Source organism: Dermacentor variabilis, chromosome 4, assembly GCF_050947875.1.
Source record: "Dermacentor variabilis isolate Ectoservices chromosome 4, ASM5094787v1, whole genome shotgun sequence".
In the NCBI taxonomy this organism is placed as follows: domain Eukaryota; kingdom Metazoa; phylum Arthropoda; class Arachnida; order Ixodida; family Ixodidae; genus Dermacentor; species Dermacentor variabilis.
In genome coordinates, this window is record NC_134571.1 from 55,834,035 (window position 1) to 55,857,806 (window position 23,772).

Genomic DNA, 23,772 nt, shown 5'->3' on the forward strand with positions numbered 1-23,772 from the left:
GAAGTCGATTAATTGATGAAGACTAATTATCTTATTAGGCGGAGTGAAAAAATAATTTGAGTATCTCCAAGCGACGGCAAGCAACATTACCTTGGTTCTGTCCAGCTACGTGGTATTCGCATATTTTTAAACTCATGCTAAAATTAGCTGGGACACCCTGTATATGTGCGCGTGCGTGCGTGCTTGCAGGGAAGAGACGACGAAACTTTTGGCAGACGTATTTACTTAACGTTTTCGGCTGGTGGACCAGTCTTCGTCAGAGTAGGTCTGACGTCGCTGTACTCTGACGAAGGCTGGTCCACCAGCCGAAAACGTTAATACGTCTTAGACCTTTGCTTTTCTCAACGTACACTCTGGATTTTCCAAGCCGCATATGGCCTATTACTGACACTGTCGATCGGTTGACATGGAACGGTCTCTCAGCCGACGAGAACGTCCAATTATATATATATACATATATATATATATATATATATATATATATATATATATATATATATATATATATATATATATATATAATTTTTACTTAATTGTGCCCTCACGACCGAAGTATTACAGAGGAGAGTGGGTCAGAAACATATACTTAAGGAAGTAACAAAGCAGCAAAAGGTGGTTAGTTACTACAGGAAAATTTATTAGTTAATTGCTGTATTCGGGAGTGGTGGTGTCTGATAAGGCCGAACGAAACTTTGAGTTGTCCTTGATTGCGACAAATGCGCCGGGAAGGTGGTTCCATTCCTAAGAAGTTCTAGAAAAAATGATTCGTGACAGGTTCTGGCGCGGCATTGAATCATTCCAACCTTATGGCTATGATCAATGAGAGAGGAAATGTAGGTAGGAGATAATGTAAGATTATCGCGCTGGTTGGAATTCTGGAAATATAGTTTATGAAATAAAGAAAGGCGAAAGCACTTACGTCGGGCTGAGAGAGGAGCAAGTAGCAAAGAGTTTTCCATGAACGTTTCACTTGATGTGCGACTACAATGGCTATAAATGAAACGGGCGGCATTGTTTTGGATTAGTTCAAGCGACTCGATAGGGATTTCGAGGTGCGGGTCCCGGTTGGATAAGGCGTACTCCCTCTTGTACTTAATAAGCGTTTTGTATAAGATTAATTTTAATGATGTAGGAGCAGAAGAAAAATTTCGGCGAAGATAGCCTAGCATGTGGTTAGTATTTCTAATTACCTTATCGATGTGCAACGACCAGGAAAGTGAAGAGGTTATGCGGACGCATGGGTGTTTATAGGAGGTTACGACCTCCAGGGGAGTATCATTAAGGTAATGGCTCGGCGGAGGAATATTGCTGCGACTTACACGCATACATTTTTTTTTACATTTAGTTATGTTAACTTGCATTAACCACACGTCACACCAGTTATAGATAGGGTTTATATCATCTCGTAAGAATTTGTTATCAGATTTGCCTGATATTTCACCGAGAATAACACAGTCATCTGCGAAAAGGTAAATATTAGAAAAAGCAACACTGGGTAAATTGCTAATGTAAACTAAGAAAAGAAGAGGGCCTATAACTGATCCTTGGGGCACACCAGAGTCTACGGGATTAAATGGGGACATGATTATTGATACAACATACTGTGACTGATTAAGGAGAAAATGTTCAAGCCATGTAAACAGGTTAGGATCAAGATTAAGTTTACTAAGTTTAAATAGAAGCAATTTATGGCACACTTTGTCCAAGGCCTTGGTGAAATCAAAGAAAACACAGCTTCGAATGAACCTTTGTCGAGAATAAGATGAAGGCTGTGAGTAAAAAAAAAGCTGAGTTTCGCAAGAGAAGTTTTTTTTTTTCGAAAACCATGTTGTGCTTTTCTGAAAAATGAACTATTGTCTAAGTGCTTTGCTATATCTGAGTGCAAAATATGTTCAAGAGCTTTGCGAGGAATTCTGGTGAGGGAAATGGGGCGGTAGTTGAGGGGCGAATTTTCGCTACCGGACTTGTGAAGTGGGACCACCTTCCCGACCTTCCAACCTGCAGGTAGCTGATCGGTATCTAAAGATTGCTGAAAAAAATTTTGAAAGCAAAACAGATGAATAAACAACAGTATTTTTCAGAAATTTAGCATTAACCAAATCAGCACCAGGACTTGAAAACTTCAGGTCTTTAATTACATTTTCGACCCAAAGAGGTTCACTGATAATAAAATCCATAGGTAGGTAATTGCAACACTCATGAGTTGGAAGCACAGGGTCACTACATACAACAAAGTTGTTACAGAAAACAGAATTGAGGACATGGGGACATGGGGACATGGGGACATACATCACTTGGTACCGGTGAACCACTGGAATCAATCAGCGCGACCGAATTATCTTTGGGAGGGTTGATAACACGCCAAAACTTTTTAGAGTCAATCGCAAGCATTGTGGGTACTCGGAATGCCTTTTTGGCAAGTTTTGTAGCTTCTGTTTAAGTATTGTTCGCCTCCTTATAAGAATCCCATTTCGATGCCAGTGCACTTTTATTCGCTATTTTATGCAGTCGTCCTTTTCGGTTGGAAAGCCTTTTTAACTTGGAGTTGAACCAGGGCTTCTTGACATTGCAGGATATTACATTAGACGGAATAAACTTGTCGGCGAGCTTATGTATTTTACTTTTGAAAATGATCCAGTTCTCATAAACCGCGCGATCATCAAATTGGCTTAGGAAAGGATCAAGAAACTTAGCTAGCTCAATATTAATAGCGTCGGAATTTGTCCTATCATAGAGGTAAATTATTTTTTTAACTGGTTTTAACACACGAGGTAATATGTTGAGAGAAGGACCTAGGTTGTCGCTTAAGCCCGGTAAGCATGAAACATTGGTAACTATGTCAGGATGAGAGCATAAGAATAAGTCTATGAGATTAGCAGCGCTGTCTGAGATCCTAGTTGGTTCCAACACTAATTGTGTTAGGGAAAACACAGAGCAGAGGTCAAGAAAGTCGTTACTTCGTGAACAAAGTGGATAACAGTGCGGAGGATCAGTAGTCCAGCATATGTTGGGGAAGTTGACATCCCCCAATAATATAATGTGGTTTGAAAGATGCCGCAAAATAAGGGTGTTAAGCACATCCTGAAGCTCAGCGGTGAAAGTGGGTAGGTAGGATGGAGCGCGGTAGCAAACAACGATCGCAATTTTACTGTAACCGATATCAACGCAAGTGCACACAACATACAGGCTACAGTGAATGTGGACTTGATGACACTGCAGGGACTTTGAAATAGCGATTAGTACGCCTCCGCCTTTGCGAGCAGTGCGATCGCAACGGAAGGTACGAAATCGAGACAAGTCAAAGATTTCACATTCTTGCACATGAGGTTGTAGCCACGTTTCCGGTAATGCAATAATACCAGCATGACAGCTATCGATTAGCGATTCGTGTTCCTCGCGTTTGTGAAACACACTTCTAGCGTTATCAACAAGCACGGAGGCTTGTGGTGTTAAAGATACGCCATTGCCCCTCGCGCACTGCTATGTAGTAGGGTGATGACGCAGATCGTCAGGTACGCTTGCGTGATCTGGAACACCACTTTTAAATCGCTTAAAGCTGTCACGTGTTGGATCATACATGAAACATTGCTTATCAATGAAAAGCTTGTTAAAACGTAGTCTAAATGAGGGAATTAGGCTGGTTTTTGCCAAATTCGAGAAGCTTTTTCTTCTAGCGAGCCTTGTCGCAGGCGAGAAGTCCTCAGATACTGAAATGTTACTACCTTTAAGCTTGCTGCGCGACGAAAGTATGCTCTCCTTAATTGTAAAGTTTGATAGTTTTATTATAACCGGACGGCACTTCGTATTTGAAAAAGTCTCGATTCGATGAGCCCGTTCAACTATTTGGTGGCAAGGCATTTCCCATCGCTGACGACAGGGCATCCAGAGTTTTCTGTTCAGTTTGCAGCCATGACTCACGGGAATCGCGAGACTCACGCGAGACTATAGTGCCCTGCTGCGTTTCCAACCGCTCAGCGCTTTCTTGAGTTATGTCGAAATCATTGCAAACAGTGTCTAGTGCTTCAGATTTATTTTCAAATTATTCAGGACGGCAGAAAATATCGGCTAGCTTGCTTTGAATTGCGTTTTGGCTGGTTTTCACATCTTTTACATCTGATTTCAACTCGGACTGACCTTTAGTAAACTCGACTGTCGTATTCTTTGTCTTTAAGCATTAATAAGACGTTACTCATCTGATCAGACTGAGATTCGGGAAGACTACTCGAGGCAGAGTAATCTTGAGACGTCTTCTGCACCCTTGGAGGCCCCAGGTTTTCCTCGACATCACCGCGTTGCAACAACAACAGCGCCAGGTCGAGACAATCACACACAGTAGCATATAAGACAAGTGGGCATGGGAGCAGCAAAAGTGAGCGATTATCACTCCGTTTAGCATACAGGGTCAAATTGTTAGACACTTGTGGAGCAAAGTTGCGCATGAGGCATATAGTGCAACGAGTGCTGCTCGCATGCCCACTGAAGGAGTAGTTAATCAGCAAACTGCTTTTCAAGGGGCTGGGAAAGGGCGGTGTATCAGCCGGTGCCGTCGTCCTAGAAGCGATGGGGTGTCCGTCTAGCGGTACATCCAGGAAGGACGGAAGATTATGGAGACCACACGTGCGGGTGACGGGTTCTTGACGATCTTGGACAGCATCAACTCACGCGCCCACAGTAGGGCAGATGTGGATGAGCGCAGAAGGTGAAGGAAGGGCCAGCATCAGCAAAATCTGTGGAGCGAAGGAAAGTTGCGCATGGAGGCATAGTGCAACGAGTGCTGCTCGCATGCCCATACATATACCGCATTTTGCCAGCGTTGAACACGGACCACCTAGCTGTCTTTCAGGGCCGTATTGTTCTACAAGAAGGACGTAGTAGACACCATGTACGAGTCAAATACCCGCTGCAAAGTTCGCATGACTTAGGCCATGAGAATTTGGGCGCGTTCGTGGCCAGTGGTTAGAGCAGTAAGGTGAAGTGCTGTGAGACATAGGGGAATTTAAAAACAAACGGAGAAGGTAGTTTTCTTATGTACAACTAGGGCGCCACAGTTTTATTAAATTAAACGTATATTCGTTTGTCCGGTATGACGTCTGCCATGACGTTGAGTATCCAGTCCACGTATGTTGAGACTCTTGTGTAGACGCCAGGGTAGGCGGCGGATCCGCAACCGACGCCGAACGAGACGATGCCGATAGTTTCGAAGAAATTGCGCCCGTCCCGGGTAGAGTTCATCACCAGCGGTCCACCCGAATCTTGCTGCAAAGAAAATATACAAAGACATTCGCTGTAGGTCAGAAAGAAAACGAAAGCCACGTGTGTCCGGCGGCTTGCTGAGGTGCGTCCGTCAAAAGTAATCGACATTTTTCGTAATCAAGTCTCGCTTTTACAGAACTCTCAACGGCTATTCGACTTACTGCATCGCGTCCAACGCAGCTACCTTGAGACAACAGTATACATATGTGAGGACAATGTCATGTTTTGGATTGCAGACACATGTCACTGATGTCAGAAAAACACGTCCTTATGGAGCTTGATTATCGCTGCCTGCTTCGTTATTGGAGCACGGGAACATGTAACAACTGTAATCAATTAAGTTATATGGGTCTTTACGTGCAGAAAACGCAATCTGGCTGTGGAAGGCACCCTATTGGGGAGCTCGGGATTAGTAGCAATAGTGTATAGTTGCTGCGGCGTGACATGGCCGCCGACATTATTGCTTGCAAACGGCGTTAACCATTTTGTTCTGTGTTCTGGAACCGCGAGTAATCTGTCAACACTGCTGTTCATGAATAATCTGTTGTTGCATTGTGGTACATCGGAGCGCGATAAGAAACATTTTTTTATGTTATCACCGGCCAAATGTTACATCCTTTCAGCGACTATCACATCGTAAAAGAACAGAATTAAATTCTGGCGTTTTTCGAGCCAAAACTACGATATCATTATGATGCACATAGATTGGGGGACTCTGGATTAAATGTGACTACCTGGTGTTCTTTAACGTGCATCCAATGCACGGGTGTATTTGAATTTCTCCCCCATCGAATTGTGGCCGCCGCGGCCGGGATTCGATCCCGCACCCTCGGGCTTAGCAGCCGAACACAAAAGCCACCACACCCCCGCGGCGGGTATATCACATTGTGTTAAGAGAAGCACTGTGTAACATTTCTCACTCTTCTTTTTTTCCTCTCAGAGTTAGACAGTGTTAAAATAACGCCAAGCCTACAGCGTGTTTTGCACGTACTACATTCGGGGACCTAACTTTATGGAAGGGTCAAAATTGTGCAATAAAAGGTAGAAAAATTGTGAAGCATCAACATCACCACGATTCCGGCGCTATGTTTAAAGGTTGAAGTTCGGCCTTCTGTTTTCTAAATGGTCGATATATTGTAAACAGTTGTTTATTTGTCAATAAAGGAAACTTTGCTGCCGGAGAATGATTAAATTATAGAAAAAAAGAAATTTCTAACATCGAGCTAGACGAGTTTTTTTTCTTTGTCTTCTTTTCAAGCCGATCTCTTCCTCCGTTAGTAGGCAGCGCTAAACAGAAAAGAAGGCAGGGGAAAGAGGGCACAAGTAGTTTTAGCGATCTGCCTTCTCATCCGTTTTGCGCTGTGTATACGTATATCCGTGGATCCCGTACCGACCAGACCAATCGGAGTGTTTCAGAGTGGTGGGTTACATTTGACAAGATGCAACTATAGTAGCGTACCTGGCAGGCGTCGACACCACCGTCCGTGATGTTCCCGGCACATAGAAAGTCGTCGTTGATGCCGCGAGGGAACTTGGTCTCGTAGGAGTCCAGCTTCTTATAGGCACGCTCACAAGACGGATTGTCGACGAGCGGTATCCTGGCCTCCTGGAGAATCGTCTGCAGTCTTCCTCCTGCGCACAGTTTTCGTGAAGCGATGCATTTCAAATGGCCGTCAGATGTGTTGCCGCCGCTGCTTTTAGTCGTTTAGAACAGGATTGCTCAAAAAGACCAAGGTGGCGCACACTAAACTCGGGCAATGTTTTGTTCACTATAGATTTTTCGATTTCAGAAAGTGGCGTTCGCAGAACCGCTGCGGTTGCGTAGTATAACAGAGTGAACAGCACCTGAGAAGTATGCAGAAGTGACATTGGATTTACATAGGCAGCGCTGTTGCGACTGGCGCCTGCGCTGAGAGTGTTCTCGCTAGTACAGCCGAAAATGCTGTGTATACGCAAAAGAAAGGATTGAACTGACAAGATGCAGCGTAACGTAAAGGTTCACATTGCTTGGGAAATTCCTTCGTGATCGGGAAGGCAACTTGCCCGGTTTATATATCAACGGTATGAGTGACAAAACACGCTACAACCCATCAGTGATAGTGAATAAACAAGTAAATAAGTCCTTTTTTGTGTTCCCATTTCCTCGGTATCATCCTCAAGGTTCGATTGCGATTGAATTTGGTTTATACTATTAACACGTCAGGAGCCATAAACCAAACATATCCCTCAGCAGTAAAGTCGCGGTGTTGCTCATTGCCTGTATTTTCGATTCTTCAGGGAATCGTCATTTGTCACGATGAACTTTTTATAATTTCTATAACAGTTTTCTATAATTAGGGCAACTCAGATTGAATGAAGGAAACACGACAAAACAAGAATAAAGAGAGGACAGCAATAAAAAAGAAACATAATGACAGACCAACTCGCCCAAACTGTCACCCTCGAGTCCCCCGACAGGCTGAGCGCAAAGTGCGAGCTCACCGAAATCGTCGTGTCCCCAGCCGAGCACGGTGGGGTGTTGCGAATCGGGCACGGAGCCCGGCTCGGGCAGGCAGGCGACCGGCTTCTTGATGTACTGCTGCGCCGATCGGTTGAGGAAGAGAAGCGCCACGTCGTTGTAGTGGAACCGGTCGTCGAAGTCCGGGTGCACGTGAACCGATTCCACTTGGCGCTCCACGAAGGGCTCGGTGCTGGCGTCCGATATGCTGACGCCTCCGATGCGGACCACGTATCGCGTGTCACGCCTGCGTTGAAAAGGACAGAAGTCGCAATAATATGAGAGTGCGTCGGCTACGAATCATGCGGAACAATAATATGAGAGTGCGTTGGCTACGAATCATGCGGAGAGAAAGAGAGAAAACAAGGACACAAGGAGATGTATGCAACTGGAAGAGCGTCCCGTTTGCTACCCTATACACTGGGTGTAAGGGAAAGGGGAGTGCACTTCACTGGTAGTTTAAAACGACTTTTGGGACGTTTGCATGATCCCGAAAAAAAAAATAAAAGTAGCTCGAGTGAACTTGTCCGTCTTAAACTGGCTTATTAGGCTGATGCAGAAGCTACAGGTGGTGCTGAGCACGCGTTAAGTTGCCCTGAGTCATGTCGCTATCACGGGATACAGGCCTTTCACGGCGTCCAGAAAAGACACCTCCTTTTTCTTCTTCTTTTTTTTTTTTTTTTTTGACTTTGGCAGCACAATTGCCCACACTCCTAGGCTAATATGTATGCGTTACAAGATAACTAAAATGCCAGAGATGTCGATGCGTGAGTGGAGGTCGCAGTCGAGAAAATAAATATTTAGACCTTAATTATTTAAACGTTCCTTGTCTTTACGAGTACTTATCGAGAGAGAAGGACAGCCGTTCCTCGAGTAAGGTAATTGTCGAGTAGCTGATGAGTTGGATGCTTTACGCTGTAAACGGGCGTATGTATATTTTAATCCAAGAATGTGTTAGACTTAATTGGGCACTGGCTCAGCCGGTCATTTCAGAGAACATTCGCTGGCACCGCTTAATTACGTCCAAGATGTTCATAATGTTCGGCGTGGTGGTGGACATGATAATGATCCGCCGCTCGTGCGTCGACATACAGTAATTTCAGTCGCTACAGTCACTGGCATTACCGTCACTTGCGCTCCTCGATGATTCCTGGGATTCAATAATCTCTCCCGTGCTTATAATTTTGTCATCACGCGCAGTTAGTATCTACTGAAAGACGCTCGATGGAGGAGTTCTTGACAAACAACTGCTTGTTCCAGTAATAGCTGAGAGGCGTAACTGAAACTTTCCGAATCCCGAGCCACTTGCGTCTGCTAGTTCTAAAGATAAAATGATAAATGAAAGGCACTCTGTACGTATTATATGCAGTGATCTCAAGCTTACGGGGTACTAAGTAGCGTATTGGGAGCGAAAAATAAAGAAAGAAGCATAATGCCAGATTATATATTCGGTAGCGGCGCCTGGAGCGTGGTGTGCGGGTCATGACGTCACTCTGGACGCAGTACAAGTGTTGATATTATTTTAGAATTTTTCTGAAAAATATTGGCATAAAACCGAGAGACATTTTTCAAAACTATTTTCTTTGTTTGTTGCTACCTGGAAAAAAGTGTCACAACCAACGTTCAAAGAGTTCATCAGCACCAACTCATTTGCCGCACACGTGCAAAGAGAGAGACAGCTTCAATGAGTACTGGTTGGACATGAGGGTACTTACAAGTCGCCATAGTAGCAGTGAGCAGCCGATAGGACAACATGTCCCAAAATTAAGGTTCCTCCGCACCAGAAGTTCAGCACCCTCACACTGTCCCGGAATACGGCCACCTGTGAAACAAGAAACCATAGATGTTCGGCACAGACGGGTCTCCTTGTGCAGTACGACGCTAGAATATTTTAACAGGTGCAGTAATGGATCAGTACAACGATCCGAAAATCTCACCGTAAGGGTGCACACTGCCCCGGTAAACTTATCTGGTGATCAGAAAGACAGGGCTATTCGTTCTCTTGCGCGCCCATGTACACTATCCCCGCTTCTCAGTGCCACCTACTGCTGCGTCGTCTATATATATAGTTGGTAACATAAAGATGGAATATGGGCACAATTACTTATCCCATTCTTAAACTTATATAGATACGGCAGACACAATTCGTTCTGACCAAGTATGTTACTGAAGTTGCTGACGAGCATATGTCATAAAACATTTCCACTAGCATTTTGTATGGGTGTCGCAAATGAAGTTATGCCTGCCATCTTCCACTCCTGTTGCTGTCGTTAAGCGATCAACAGATGTCACGATGTTCGCGATGTTTTCGATTAGAGCCTCAGATGTAATAACACTTAGGTGCACCACTTATTTATCCGCCTTAAGCAATTGGAAAAAGAAAGTTTTTGGTCATAGTCATACGGTGCCTAAAGAAACGAATTTTTGTTCTCACTATGAAAACAACGCTGTTGATGAATGGGTGAGTATTTCAGGTTATGTAATGTTCCAACTCAAAACTAAATAGAAAAATTTATTTGAATTTTTTACTTAGAAACTGAAATTTCTCAAAGCGACACTCAGGGGATCTGGGACACCTGTATACATTGCTTCTGCGGATATCTGACATATCCAAATACTACCGATTGCTACCTCTGCTGATACAGCAACATGCTGTTCTATATCTGGTCGTCGAGAAGGTCAAGCGCACGACACGCTGTATTGCCTGCAGCACAGAAACCCTTCTTCCAGGAAAAAAAATATCCAGCACCCTTGCTGATGGAAAGCGTGAGGAATAAAGCAGACACAACAGACGCTGTGCTTTGTATCGAAAATACCAAACTATAAAACATTGTGCTACGCTTGTTACAGTGCAGAACCCGTAGTGATGGCATAAAACATTTGCGGACCCAAAGTGGAATAACCTGGCACCATCATTTTTTTTTCTGGAAAAACGCATTACAGCACTACGGGCCGTGCCCAAGACAGACACACCGAAGTGAAAGTTCTGCCCCTATACAGAAACGGATCCGGTCGGTCATTTGATGTTCGTGGAATCCTGCGCTGTCGAGAGCGCTGCACCCATGTCTGCATGCACAGCTCTTACGGGAAAAAAAGAAACGCATATGCGAGACAGGTATAACCACCGGCGTTTCAGTTCTGGTGTTTTCATTATACCCAAAACAGTCACCGGACGTCAGCCGACGTGACCTCGAAAGGAGAAGGCGACACCCTATGGCATAGGTGCTTCACGTATATGTGCGACTTGCAAGGCGGCCTCGCAGATCGCATCGCCACATAAACACAGAGCAGGAATAAGGATGTTTCTCGCAGAAATGGTGCTTTCTCTGCTGTTGTGGAGGCGGCGGGGAACCGGGTAAACATAGCGCATAGGCTACTTAGCGGGAAGATCAGCGATGTCAGCTTGCGGAGCTGGAAGCGAACAGTGCACAGTATCGCGTAGTATTAGGGCAGCCTGTAGACTTACACCGCATTCTATGAAACGTTTGCACACTTTGGAACTTTGCCCCAAGCAATAACGTTCATCCACCTTGCCTGCTTTTTCTTTCTTTGACGCTGCGCCCCCAGTACTTGCAGATCACGAATGACGCGCGTTGTCAGCGTGACATAGCATTCTTGACAGGTAAGCAGCAAGCGCAGAGTTTTCAAGAAAGGAAACGCAAGCAACTGACTATCAATGTTAAGGGACAAGATCCACTCTAAGAAAAGTTTACACCCTTTGGAGTGTATATTTGCCACACAACGATAATCGTCATCTATCTTGCCCGCATTTCCTTTCTTGAAAACGCTGCGCTCGTTACTTTCCTGTCGGGAATGCTATGTCATGCTGATAACGCGCATGGCGTTCGTTACTGGAAAGTACCCGCTCGCCGCGTTAAAGCAAGGAAAATGCGGACAAGACAGATGGCGATTATCGTTGTGCGGCAAATATACACCGCAAAGGGTGCAACTGTTTTTATAGTGTATGCCTAAAAGGATGCGAACTTTCTTCACTCTTAAAAAATTTTGCGCCCTTTGGGGCGTATCTTTTCCCACCACGATGATCATCATCTACCTTGTCGGCATTTCTTTTCTTAAATGCTGCGAGCTCGGCACTTCCATGTCACGAGCGACATGTGCGTTATCAGCATGACATAGCATTCTCCACAGGAAAGTAGTGAGCCCAACGTTTTCAAGAAAGGAAACGCAAGCAAGACAGATGGCGATTATTGGTGTGGGACAAACACGCACCCCAAAAGGTGCAACTGTTTTAAGAGTGTTGAGAGCGCAAGTGAAAGTAAGCACCCAGTGAAGTGAGGCCCCTAATCGTTTACACTGAGGGCAAACATTAGAGTGACTGTAAAGGCACGTCCTTGAATAACGTCGAAACAAATTTACTTATTTTTGCTTGTTTGTTCGAATCCCATTTGTAAAGCACGCCATTGATTAATATACAAACAAGCAAACACACGCACTTGTTTCTCCTGTTTGTTCAGATCCCGTGATCACCAGCAAGGGCTCTCTGTACACCCTAAAATGTGAGAGCGTTTTGACGTGGCTCTGTGACCTGAACCGGTGCAATGTAAGGATTCCGTTTGCTCGATTATATTGGTTTCATATCCTCCACCATCCACGGCCTGCCGACCCCGATGATATTAACGTGGGCACGAGTCCCGTTCGGACCACTGACCAAGCGCGAGAAAGAATAGAATTGGAATAGAATCGGTAATTGCATTATCCCAACCCTATCTTTATAATGATGCTTCCACCCGAACAGACGTCGTTCAGTTGAACTCTCGACTACATCAGTTTTGGCACTGCGTCGCAATCTCCTAAGCAATCTCAGGTACTTCCCCTTCCTCACTATTGACGCCATCATCGTATATGAATAAAGCTTGCAAAGACGCTTTGTAAAGAATGGATCGTAGTTTCGGTTTCTGGGACAATAAATCATATATGATTGAGTACTGTTTTTGTTTTTATGGGCACGTTAAATGAAGCAACATTTAATAATCGTCCACTTCGGCCTCCGCTGTTTATTTTTCAGCACTCCGTTGTTACTGCAATATCGACTAGCGTAATATTCATACTTTACCTGTACTGATCCTGACACACGGTTCAGTTATCGGTCCAGGTATAACGCAGCGCACGATGTAACGGGAGGAAGGAAGGAAGGAAAATGTGGAGAAGGAAAGTTAGGGAGGTTGACCAGTTTAGCTCAGCCGGTTTGCTACCCTACACATGGGAGCGGGATTGGGAGGATGAAAGATGGGGAGGAGAGAGAGAGAGATTTACCGATGAACATATACCGCTATCATGACGGCATGGTAATTGGCTTCGCCCCGTGAATGCGATGTGTTTTGCGATTATATAGAGAGACAAAATATATAACTAAAATAGATACAGTGAAGGAATAGCTTTGCCGATAGCAGATACCCTTTAAAATAAAGTGGAGTTGCCCATTTACAAAACTTGGAATGTGCTTTAGCTTCTGTTGCAGCAACTGCTTACCATAAACGGATAAGAACCAAGCTCTGCGTCCTTCCCACCTTTCACGACTGGTCTGAAGTCGATGTGACCAGGTTTACTAGGAGTCTTGCCACAGTCTGAAAAAAATAAAATAAAAGCAAGAACAGAGAATCCTGAGCTGACGATACATGTTCTCATGACAGTGTGCAGTTCGTCACTGCAGGGACTTGATTGCGTGAGGTTGCAAATACTTTCTCATACGATATTTAGTTGAAAGTAATATACCGAAGCTTACAGCAGAGGTCGATACCGTCCGCATAGTTGGTTCATGCAAGCGTCCCGTTGTTGAAGCCGTATTTTGCGAATATATCAGTAGGCATTTTAGACAACTGCGTTTAGATCATTAGTTGTCTCTCTTGCTTCGTTTAATTAGGGTTTTAGGCTTGTCTCTTCTTTCTCCCTGCTTCGTCTTTTCTTTTTTTTTCTTTTTTCTTTTGAAGACAAAGTTCGGAAAAGTGTTTCCCCATGCACATTTCCTTGTCATGCATGCGCCGTGGCGGCTATAACCTATATCCGAGATCGCCTGGCGTCGCCTCCAGACCCGCACCTTTCCGTGCCCCCTAGTGTAATCGCACATCCACCCTGGTGTCATTGATACACGCTGCTGCCTGTGCGGCGACGTTGCCTCCTTGAACCACATCCTCTGGGGCTGCCCGGAAGACCCCCCGCCCGCCGACCTCGTCTCGCCACCCCCCACCGACGAACAATGGGAGGCCCTTCTCTCCAGCATCGACCGAGACATCCAAACACGGGTCCTGGCACGAGCTGAGGACGCCATCGTGAAGCACAACCTGGAAGCCTACGTAGCTTAGCCTCCCTTATCCCTTACCCCTTCTAATAATAAAGTTGACACTCACTCACTCGTTTCAGCACAAGGTCGCGAGTTCGAAACCCGCAACCCATTTCAGTCTCATTTCATATGGTTTCCTCATGAAAGAGTATCTGCAGACTAAGATTACGGTGCGCTTTAAAATACTCCACAGGACCACGATTATTTCGTAGCCTTCCACCATGCAGCGTCACTCAAAGCCGTTAGATGCAATCAGTAAATTTGTCCGTTATTAACCTTTCGCCGCTGTAGTCACTATTCATTTCGTAAGAAGAGTTCTATTTTCCTGCGCTCTATTCAGCCTCTACCCAAAGCAATGGTTCGTGAGCTATTGCGTTCTATACAGCTAAACACGAGGTCGCGGGCTCGATGCCCAGCTGTGACGACCACCCTATAGGATGGTGACTTCATCAAAAAGCGATCGTGTACAAATACTTAGGTGCACGCAAAGGACCCTAGGTGATCCAAGATTATTCCGGAGGCCTGCATTATGGCGTCCCTCGCAGCACTTATGTTGCTGTGAGAAGCAGTTGCGGTTGTTCGAAAGGGGAATTGCAATTCATTAGACTATACAGAGACAACCTCAGAAACGAGACACTTGTTTGTGCGCTGGTCCCTTGCCCAATGCGCTATGGTCCACCTGTCATACGACACTAAATAGCCAGAATTTTTGTTTTAGTGTCGTAGTTTCATTTGCTTCTTTTCTTAATTTCATTTTTTAATTTTTTTTACCTATACCACTACACAAGGGAGAATGAGGAGAACCAAGCAAGCAACCGCCTGGTGGAGAGCGACGTTAATTCTTTGTCAGTCACTCAGTCAACCGATGCTCTCGCGACCACGTCTCGATCCCCGTCGTCCTTTTCCGAGACGTACATTTTCCGTTCTCGTACTTGAGTCCGGCGATCTTTACGGCTCTGTCCAGAGGGGGTCGTGTGGGCGGAATGGGCGTGGCCATCACCATCCGGCTCGGCGGCTGGGCTCGTGGGCAGCAGGCGTACGCGACGCCCTCTTTCAGGTCGCACAGTGACGGGAACTTCTTCTGGCGGACCTGCTCCTGCAATGGCCTGCAGCTGTCCAGGGGAACGCACGCGCCCGGCTGGCCGGACTCGGCCACCGTGCATGGAGTCCCTGCGGCGGCCAGTTTCGCCAAACTGTGACAAACGGGCAGCAAGCACTGCGAATCATGCAAGAATCTGAGGTTGTCGACAAATAACTGCGAGAAGTCAGCTGCAGCTGTCTGGTTCACATTTCGCACTATCAGACAGAGTTCCTTCCGTTGTCGCGTAAGGTAGAATTCGCACGCGCAGGCACACTTCGTAGGGCTTGCTCACGCATGCACTAACACGCTCTCGGAGATTACACTGTAAGCACTGATGTGTACGCATGAACCCTTCGTGTTATCAGTTGCCTCTCTATCGAGTAAACGGTTCAAACGAGAAATTTTGTGCCTTTAAGCACAACGTTTAACGAGACGAAAGTGTTCGAAAGGAACGTTTACCGCGTATTCAACGTACACCGCAGTTAAGTTTAGCTAACCATTTTCCCAGTGCACATGATTCATGAGTTTAATGTATTATCGGAAAGTAAAAGGCACGTTAGTGCTACTTTTAACGTGCTGAATCGTATAACCATCAGAAGTGAGAGCGCTACGTTTCAAGAGTGCTTCTTAAAAGTAAAACTTCTACGTTTAGAAGAATGCACATATTATTGTTATCGACGACAACGCGCATCGGAGAGGGGCCAGCATATCATTAGCGATCGAAGGTGACGATACAGTGGCAAAGATCACTTACGAACAAAAAGCTTTGCGAATTTGACCTGGTTCTTATGCATCTTATATGAATGTGGCTTAAATTAATGTATAAATAATACCAGGACACTCCCCTTGAGATGTAGTACATGCAGTCAGTGAACATCAAATAGTTCAACTGTGTTGTTCCCTAAAAGGGGGTAAACAAGCACTCTGCCGTTTAACTCCAATCTGAATAATTTTTTAGGAGACAGGAATTGTATTGTTTCACGTGTAGTAATTTGGTATCGTTCAGTTAAACAGGGGGAGGGGGGGAGCAACATTCGATTTAGGAAGCATTTACTGTTTCGACTTTCTTCAAGTTGGTGTTATTTTGCGCGCGCATTCCCTAAATTCATGAAATAAACTTCTGTAAAATAAACAGTTGGCACGATACCTGCAGGCGGTTCTCCGACGACTGGTTGAGAACGGTCTGGAGTTGGCATCGGTGGTGGAGGAGTTTCTGCATGCAATATATAAGTTGTACACTGGGGCGACAATACGTAGCTATTCAGAATGTTTCCTTTTTGGCTACCTTTAGTCACGGCATGCCTCCAACAAAGGCACAAATGAGGAAGTCCGCGTCTGCCCATTACCGGTAGGCATGCCCCACGAACCACTTCGTGTGTATTTACGCTTACTCACACGACACCATCGCCATCCATTGATGTTGATTCTGCATGAGCGGCCGGACAGCAGTTTCATAAGTGCACTCCGTTGCCATCTACCCCTCATAACATCAGGCTACGCCCTTCCATATCACCCCGTCAAATCACTGTGGGTGATGGTTCAACCTTCAGTGCGCCTGCATGTCTCTGGCATACTAAATAAATCATTGCTTCCCGTTAGCGGACTGCAGCAACTTGCTCTGGCATACATCTGGTCAGAATACCAGACCTATGTTCATGTGTACACTGACGGATCCGCGTCACCAAAGGCATCGACAGCATCTGTGGTGATACCCGCCCAGCAGACGACTCGTAGTTTTGTTTTAGGCCATAGTTATATACATCAACCTTGTGCTTGTGGCCATTCGGGAAGCGATTCGCCACATCTGCGTGGAACGGCTTTAAGAGTGGTGCATCTTCACGGACTCGAAAGGCGCTCTGCAAATTTTGAAATGCTTCCTGCGCCAGACCGCCTATGAGGCTCTGGCGCTGCAGATCACAGAGCTCCTTTCACGCGCTCAACAAAAAGACCACCGAATAGTGTTCCAATGGATCCCGGGACACTGTGTGCTCAATGGTAATGAGACGGCTGCTGCTGAAGCAAGGCGCGCCCTGAGAAATGGCATGCGAACTGTTGTGCCGTTCTCTAGACCGGACATCACGTGCCTCCTGTCGGAATTAATGAGTGCGACAAGAAGATACTGGGCCCAGTCAGGTGCTCGCCACGTCCGCCTTAAAAGGCTAGATCCCGCTATGATATTTTTTCTGTACCGCATGAAATTCCACGCCCTCGTGCCTGCCTGATACATAGACTACGTTTAGGCGTCGCTTTCACACGCAGGTACTTGCAGATGATTGGAGTGGTGGACTCCCCTGACTGTTCAGCGTGTGGCGTTGTTGAGACTATAGACCGTGGGCTCGTGGTATGCCCTGTGTATGAGCGCGAAAGACTGACACTGGCAGCTACATTGTGGCATTTAGACAGCAGACCACTATTGGAGGACTTCCTGCTAAGCGTATGGCCAGAAAGATGGCAGACGATAGAGGCAATGCGTGCTCTTTCACATTTCTTAGGTGACACGGGCCTGGACTCGCGCTTGTGATGGTAGCGCTTATGCGATGTGTTCGTTCATCTCATTTCATACACAGAGAAGCGCTGTCTCTGTGTATCTGTTTCTTTCTATGTCCTCATTCAGTCGCGCACATACACTCTATCATGGATCTCATTTCTCCCATCATCATCCCCCATTGTGACCCTCTTTCTGTTGTTCTTCCCTTCCCTTGGGCAGAGTAGCAGGCCAGCAACTCCACCTTCCGGCCGACCTCTCTGCCTTTTCCAGTAAGTAAACTTCTTCTTCAGCCGCTAATTGCCGGGGGCACAGACGCAACACCTGGGGCGCTAAGGCAACGGCAGGTGTTACGATTCGCCCGCTGCATTTCGCGGTTTCTAAATACAGGTAAAAGACTGTTCGCAAAAGAGAGAAGAAAAATTAGGTGGTTCCAATCTTTTGGCATAATACAGCGATATTTACATGCTAACCCGTGACAATGAACGCGAGGAGAACGTAGCCGCGAGTAAGTTAATGAATTAATAAAAGGAAACATGCCAGTAGCGGTACATTATACGGTCTCAAAAACTCTCGACGCTTGTTCTGTACCAAAAGCTGTGAAAATTGCAACTGAATAGCAACACCATCTCTTGTTCAAAGTATATTGGCCCAGAAAACTCATCCACACATCGACGCTGCACTGAAGGTCTTCGAAGTCAAGTTATTTCGTGCGCTACAGCTCTCGATGAGTCGGAATACCGTACACTGCAGAGAAGGTTCCATGCTCTCTCATATCGCAACTTTCGCAGCGATGAAATGTGGGAATGTATCAAAAGCATCTGTACTTTCACCGAAGGCATTTAAGATATTGTTAAAAAGCCGTTACATTCTTGCGCAAATGCAATGTGATTATCTCTATTCTTAACATCTATGATTTACTAAGTACTATCAAGTGATTACATTCAAGATGTGAAGCGCCATTTGGTGCTGCTTCCTATTTTCACACTGGTAATGCCCTGTCCTATACGTTTAGGTGATTCTCACGCTTAAGAAAGACAAGTTCTCTGTAAAAGCGACAATTTCGACGTTTTGTAACAGTATATAACTCTTTAGCTTGACCTATAGTACCGTCTTTAGTATCCTACAGCCTCAAAGTTAGGCAACTTGTTCAATAATACTGACACGAAAAAAAAAAAAGACGGCGTAAGAGACATGATTCAAGCGCAAGGAAGAAGGGACAGACTTTACTGACGCTTGCGCCTATAGTGAGGCCCGCCCCACGCTGCTTGACGTCGTGCTAGCTTGCACCAACGAACCTCTACGCTTGACGACAACACTACGACGACAGGCCCACGCGTCATTCCGCTCCACCATCTGTTTGTGTGTGCAACAAAAATGCCTCGCTATTTTGGCAACTGTGAGTACACCATCGAGGATATTTGCGTCGTTTCTCGGGTCATTTTTGTCATGCTTGGAAGCATCGCAACGGCATAAGTATTTGCCGGCGTTGTCGGGATTGTCTGAAAACGATTCTTATATGCATGTGTTTGGGTGTCCCCTATCAGGTTGCTCGTGGGATCGCCCCCAGAAGGCTCTCGCCGGCGATGGGTGCGCACCGTCGACGCATACTGCATTGGATATTTGCCTTAGAAAGAAAGCATCTGTAATTCCTTAAAACGCTTTCGACCTCGGGTCAGCGACAATGCTCTAGTGATGACGAAGTAACAATAACTGCGTGGGCACCGGCTGGCGATCAGCATGTGCACGACGTTTCGGCAACAAACCTGGTGCAGGGGCAGGCGTTGGAGGTGGGTCCTTGTTGGGGCAGCACACGACGGGCAGCAGGCCCCGCACGCCGCAGAACATGGGGAACTTGAGTCTGCCCACATCCTTCAGCGACTGTAGGCACTCGTGCAAGGGCATGCAGCGACCGTCCGTCGTCTCGTCGACCCGGACGAGGTGCCGCGCTCGACACGACTCCCTCCTCACTGCAGACGTTCACAACAGCCATGTAGCAGCGATTCAGTGTCTCTACGGGAATAACGTGCCCTCAATATACTTATTCAGTAAAATAATAAAAAAAAGAGTGTGATTCCGCACTCACAAAAGTGTCTCTATTCGAAATTGTTCAGACTGTTCGATCAATAACGCCGACTGCAGGACACTACCATTCCTCGACTATAACTCAAGCTGCGCTTTAATGACTCGGGTCGCAACTGCTGCAAAAATGGAGATATAAACCCTTTTCTAACCGTAAGGAAACAGGGGGAGAAATTGTCAGTCTAGTAGGTATGGTTCTACAGCACTGCTCTCAACTCCGTGCAGGAACTGCTGCGCAGATGATCACCTGAATAAGCCAGATATTGTAAGGAGAGCACCGATAATAAGAGCGTATTTGTGGCGCCCACAGGATAAAATGGGCATCGATGTGGAAGTTCATAAACGAATGCGCTGAAATGTGAGTGTAGACGCTTCAGAAGCACCTCTCCAACTATATGCCTTCGAGCAGAGTACGCCACCTAACATTCATTTGCACAGCTATTCTTCGGCTCCATCCCCACAGTGTCATTTTAGCAATAAAGATAAAGCTATAGAACATTTAATTTTAGCATGCCGCAGGATTTTATTACAGAGGAAGTGCTTTCTGGAGGATCCCCTTCGCCAGCAAGGACTGTGCCTTACACATCCTGTTGTCCTCTTCAATGGGGCGCCGGCACGTACTTTGCCGTAACTCTCGAAAGAGGGAGACGTTATTTGGGTTCGAGCCAGAGACCTTGAGTTCAAGAGCCAGGAGACGTAACTTTTGCGTCACTACCGCTTTTCTTTTTTTTTTTTCGCACATGACATCTATTGCGGTTGCCGCATAGTGCATGACTTCTATAGTGGTTGTTCTGTGCCGTTAAATCTGAGTGATCTGCCATTACAACATTCTAAAGCTTTCTGGGCCATAAGCTATAGAATATATATTGTAATCTATATGTAAGAAACAACAAATATTGATTGATTGATTGATTGATTGATTGATTGATTGATTGATTGATTGATTGATTGATTGATTGATTGATTGATTGATTGATTGATTGATTGATTCTTCATTCGATTGTCATTGCTTCCTTTTTATGTGCAAATATGCTTGCTTCTCTACCAACCGCTGTGGCCCAGAGGCTGTGGTGTTGCGCTACTGAACTCTAGGTGCACTGGTTCGATTCTGGACGCGGCAGCCGCATATTGACGGGGGCGAAATGTAAAAAACACTCGTATACTAAGATTTAAGTAGCCGTTCAAGAACAGCAGATGGTCATAATTATTCCAGAGTCCCCAAATACGGCGCTCCTCATAATAAGATCGTGGTTTCGGCACACAAAACACCAGAATTTAATTAATTTGCTTCTTTTTCTGTGTTTCTTTTCTCTGCTTTATTGGTTTGCTAGTTCGTGCTTCGGGAGCTCATATCAAATCATTGAAGTGTGAAATCTCTGGCTGGTACCCGTCTAGTTTTCGCGCGCAATATTACGCTTACCAACATGCGCGAAAAAGAAAATGTGGGATAATGGCGTATAAAGGTTACGGGTCCTGACTTGTGAACGTAATGTCGCCACAACGGGATCAAAACTTACGTCCCTCCCTTAACGTCTTGATCAAAGTTATCAGCCCAAAATCGAACGGGACAATGAGAAGACACAGACACCATGTGTACCGTTTTATTTTGTACTCATGCAGCATGAACTGAGGATTCAGAAACCAACAATAGCCTGCCTAACAACAGTACTTATAGCAGTATTCTTTACTTCGCCGATAGTTGTAGGGAAGTTACATAGTACGTACATGGTCGGGATATTCGCTGGAGCTTGTCACACAGCACATCCCTGTTTAAAATATAACAGCTGCATGTTCCCTCGGTTAAAGAGCAGAAATGCGGTGAGCGAGATGATGTGAAAAAGGAATTTACAATGCTTGCGGCCCTAGAGATGCCTTCGTGTTGCACCGCTCTTTCTCTTTTTTTATCAGAAATAGATGTAAGTTACACTAAAAAGTGATCATAAGTTCCGTTCTATAAGTAAACTAAACTTTTGCAATAGCGCAGTAACCATTCTTGCCGTCAGGGGAATTTCAGTATACGCCGGGTAAGTCAGTAAAAACGAAAAACGAAAAATGAGAGGTGGCGAAGTCGTCCTGAACTTCACGCACCTGCAGTTAGTCGTGACGTCATGGATTTTGACAGCGTCTACACTAGTTTATCCGTAAAGAAGGAATACACTACGTACTAAATTTACTAAAGACAAAGACTACAAGACACAGCGTTACTGAGTATACAAGGTAAGATTAGGCAGAACTGCACAAGTACGAGCAGTTGAGCAGTTTTGAGCGCTCGGATATTTGAAATGAGGTTACTTATTAAATAGCCCTGTTTCAGATCGAAGTACGCGTGCTTGGAAAATATTATAGTTGATTTCGAAAATTTGATTCTAAATGATTCGAAAAAAAAAATTAGAATACATTGCAGCAGTCGCTTTTTGTTCTCAATAAGGCGGAGCTGCTAAACACGTGAGCTCTGAGCGTGTGGTTGTGTTTATCGGATGGCACTCGTTTATTTAGACGGCGACATCATTATATTTACGGAGCTTCCGTTGATGGCAACGATACCTGAAGACCGATGTCAACGAGCCCATGAAAGAATGATAACGACGGTGATACGTGCTTCGTATAATTTTCACCCTTTTAATCTTGTGTTCCTTCTTCGAGAGCTGTGTCCGTCAACCATGCGTCTTGCATTAACAAAGTCGTCTAAGCCATAGGGGACGTTCCTTATGAAGGCGAACACCTATATGATATATGTAGCCGAAGGGCGAAGTGGGCTCGCGATCGGAATATCTTGCTTGTCCAAAAACCCAGTTCGTCGCGCATTTATTGTTTAACAGGTGATAGTGCGAACAGTGAAGGTGGCGGATATCAGGGAGAAAGAAAAATAATGAACAGAAATACCGGCCAATATTAATTAACCTGTTTTCGTGCGCACGTACGTAAATATACAGCGGACAGCTCACAACCATTGGCGGCGTTAAATGAAGAAGCAATGCCATGTTTGTTTCTTATACGACAAGCTTGAATGTTCATTGTCTTGCGGCGTGAATGCGAACGTGGAAATATTCTATAGAATACCGCAACGAGCAGTCCCGAGTGTTCTCAGAAACACTGCCGACCGTCGCCGGCCTAACGACGCCGTTCCCACAGAGGCCGCAGCGGGGACGTTATAGTCATAGAGTTGTTGCCGTCACACTGGACACGCGCACGGATCGTGATAGTCGTGCAAATGTCGTCCTGGTGCACCCACCTCTCACCGCGGCGTCTACAGTTGGTAGCCCGATCAAGACCATCGTGGCGGCCACGGCCACTGCTCTTGCTGGCGATGTCAACAGCATAGTCACACCAGGACACTTGGAAATAGCGCGAACGCGCGCGCTGGCACGTACGGTTTGTCGACGTTCACCCGTTGCGCCGCGGGAGACCGAGCGAACCGCGCTGCTGCTGCTGCTGCTGCTGCTGCTTGTTGCCGCAGCCCAGTGCGTCAAACCGGTCGCCCGGAGAGACACACTCCCGGCGCTTTCAGCGGGAAACTTGCATCGGCGATGGGCAATCGCCACCGGCGATAAACAGGCGACCGCGCACCCTCGCACGCTGATGAATCCCGACGAAAAAGGAAGAGGGATTAATAGTAAACGGACCCGATCAAAAAGCGTGCAATATTCTCGCATGGCACAGTGCCATGGAGCTTCACTTGTCTGCGTCGTCTGTTCAGGGCTCTTGCGCAGGTCCTCACTGACGCGTTTTCTGGCGAGGCGTCGGACAATTCGCATGTGTACGTGGAAGCGCGAGCAATGATATATTATCCCGCAATAAGAGTCCGCGCCAAGTTTTCCTGTTCACTGCGCAGAGCAGATTCATAGTTGTGTGCACTCTTGTACGCGGACGTTTAGCTTGCAAAAGCGCTGTAGAAAGAAACGTAACAATTCTAGTAGACATGTATGCGCCATTCGTGCAGCGCATGTGTCTGGCTCTTCCACTGCCTTCCGCATTGAGCGTGGTTATGGCGTCGCTACCTAGTATGGTCAGCGTAACCTGGGACTGTGTTAGCTCCTAATTAGCACCTCAACACGGACCAGTTCGCGCGTTTGCTA

General features: G+C 45.9%; 1 protein-coding gene across 1 annotated transcript; it reads right to left on the minus strand.

Moving 5' to 3' along the window:
* Positions 1-5,019: 5,019 nt before the first annotated feature.
* Positions 5,020-23,368, minus strand: LOC142579185 (venom protease-like). Its single transcript, XM_075689152.1, has 9 exons — positions 23,068-23,368; positions 19,381-19,584; positions 16,277-16,342; positions 14,964-15,218; positions 13,241-13,335; positions 9,466-9,572; positions 7,735-7,997; positions 6,713-6,885; positions 5,020-5,256 (listed from the first exon to the last, which is right to left on the minus strand). The coding sequence occupies exons 2-9, from the start codon at positions 19,517-19,519 to the stop codon at positions 5,059-5,061; spliced, it is 1,296 nt and encodes a 431-aa protein (XP_075545267.1). The 5' UTR covers positions 19,520-19,584; positions 23,068-23,368; the 3' UTR covers positions 5,020-5,058.
* Between the last annotated feature and the right edge of the window lie 404 nt (positions 23,369-23,772).

Excerpts from the sequence above, each read along its gene's own strand:
- LOC142579185 (XM_075689152.1), bottom strand. The coding sequence starts at position 19,519 with ATGCCCTTGCACGAGTGCCTACAGTCGCTGAAGGATGTGGGCAGACTC. Across the intron at positions 16,343-19,380 it reads AACGCCTGCCCCTGCACCAG|AAACTCCTCCACCACCGATG; the intron begins GTTTGTTGCCGA and ends TATTGCATGCAG. Across the intron at positions 5,257-6,712 it reads GTGGTGTCGACGCCTGCCAG|CAAGATTCGGGTGGACCGCT; the intron begins GTACGCTACTAT and ends TTTTCTTTGCAG.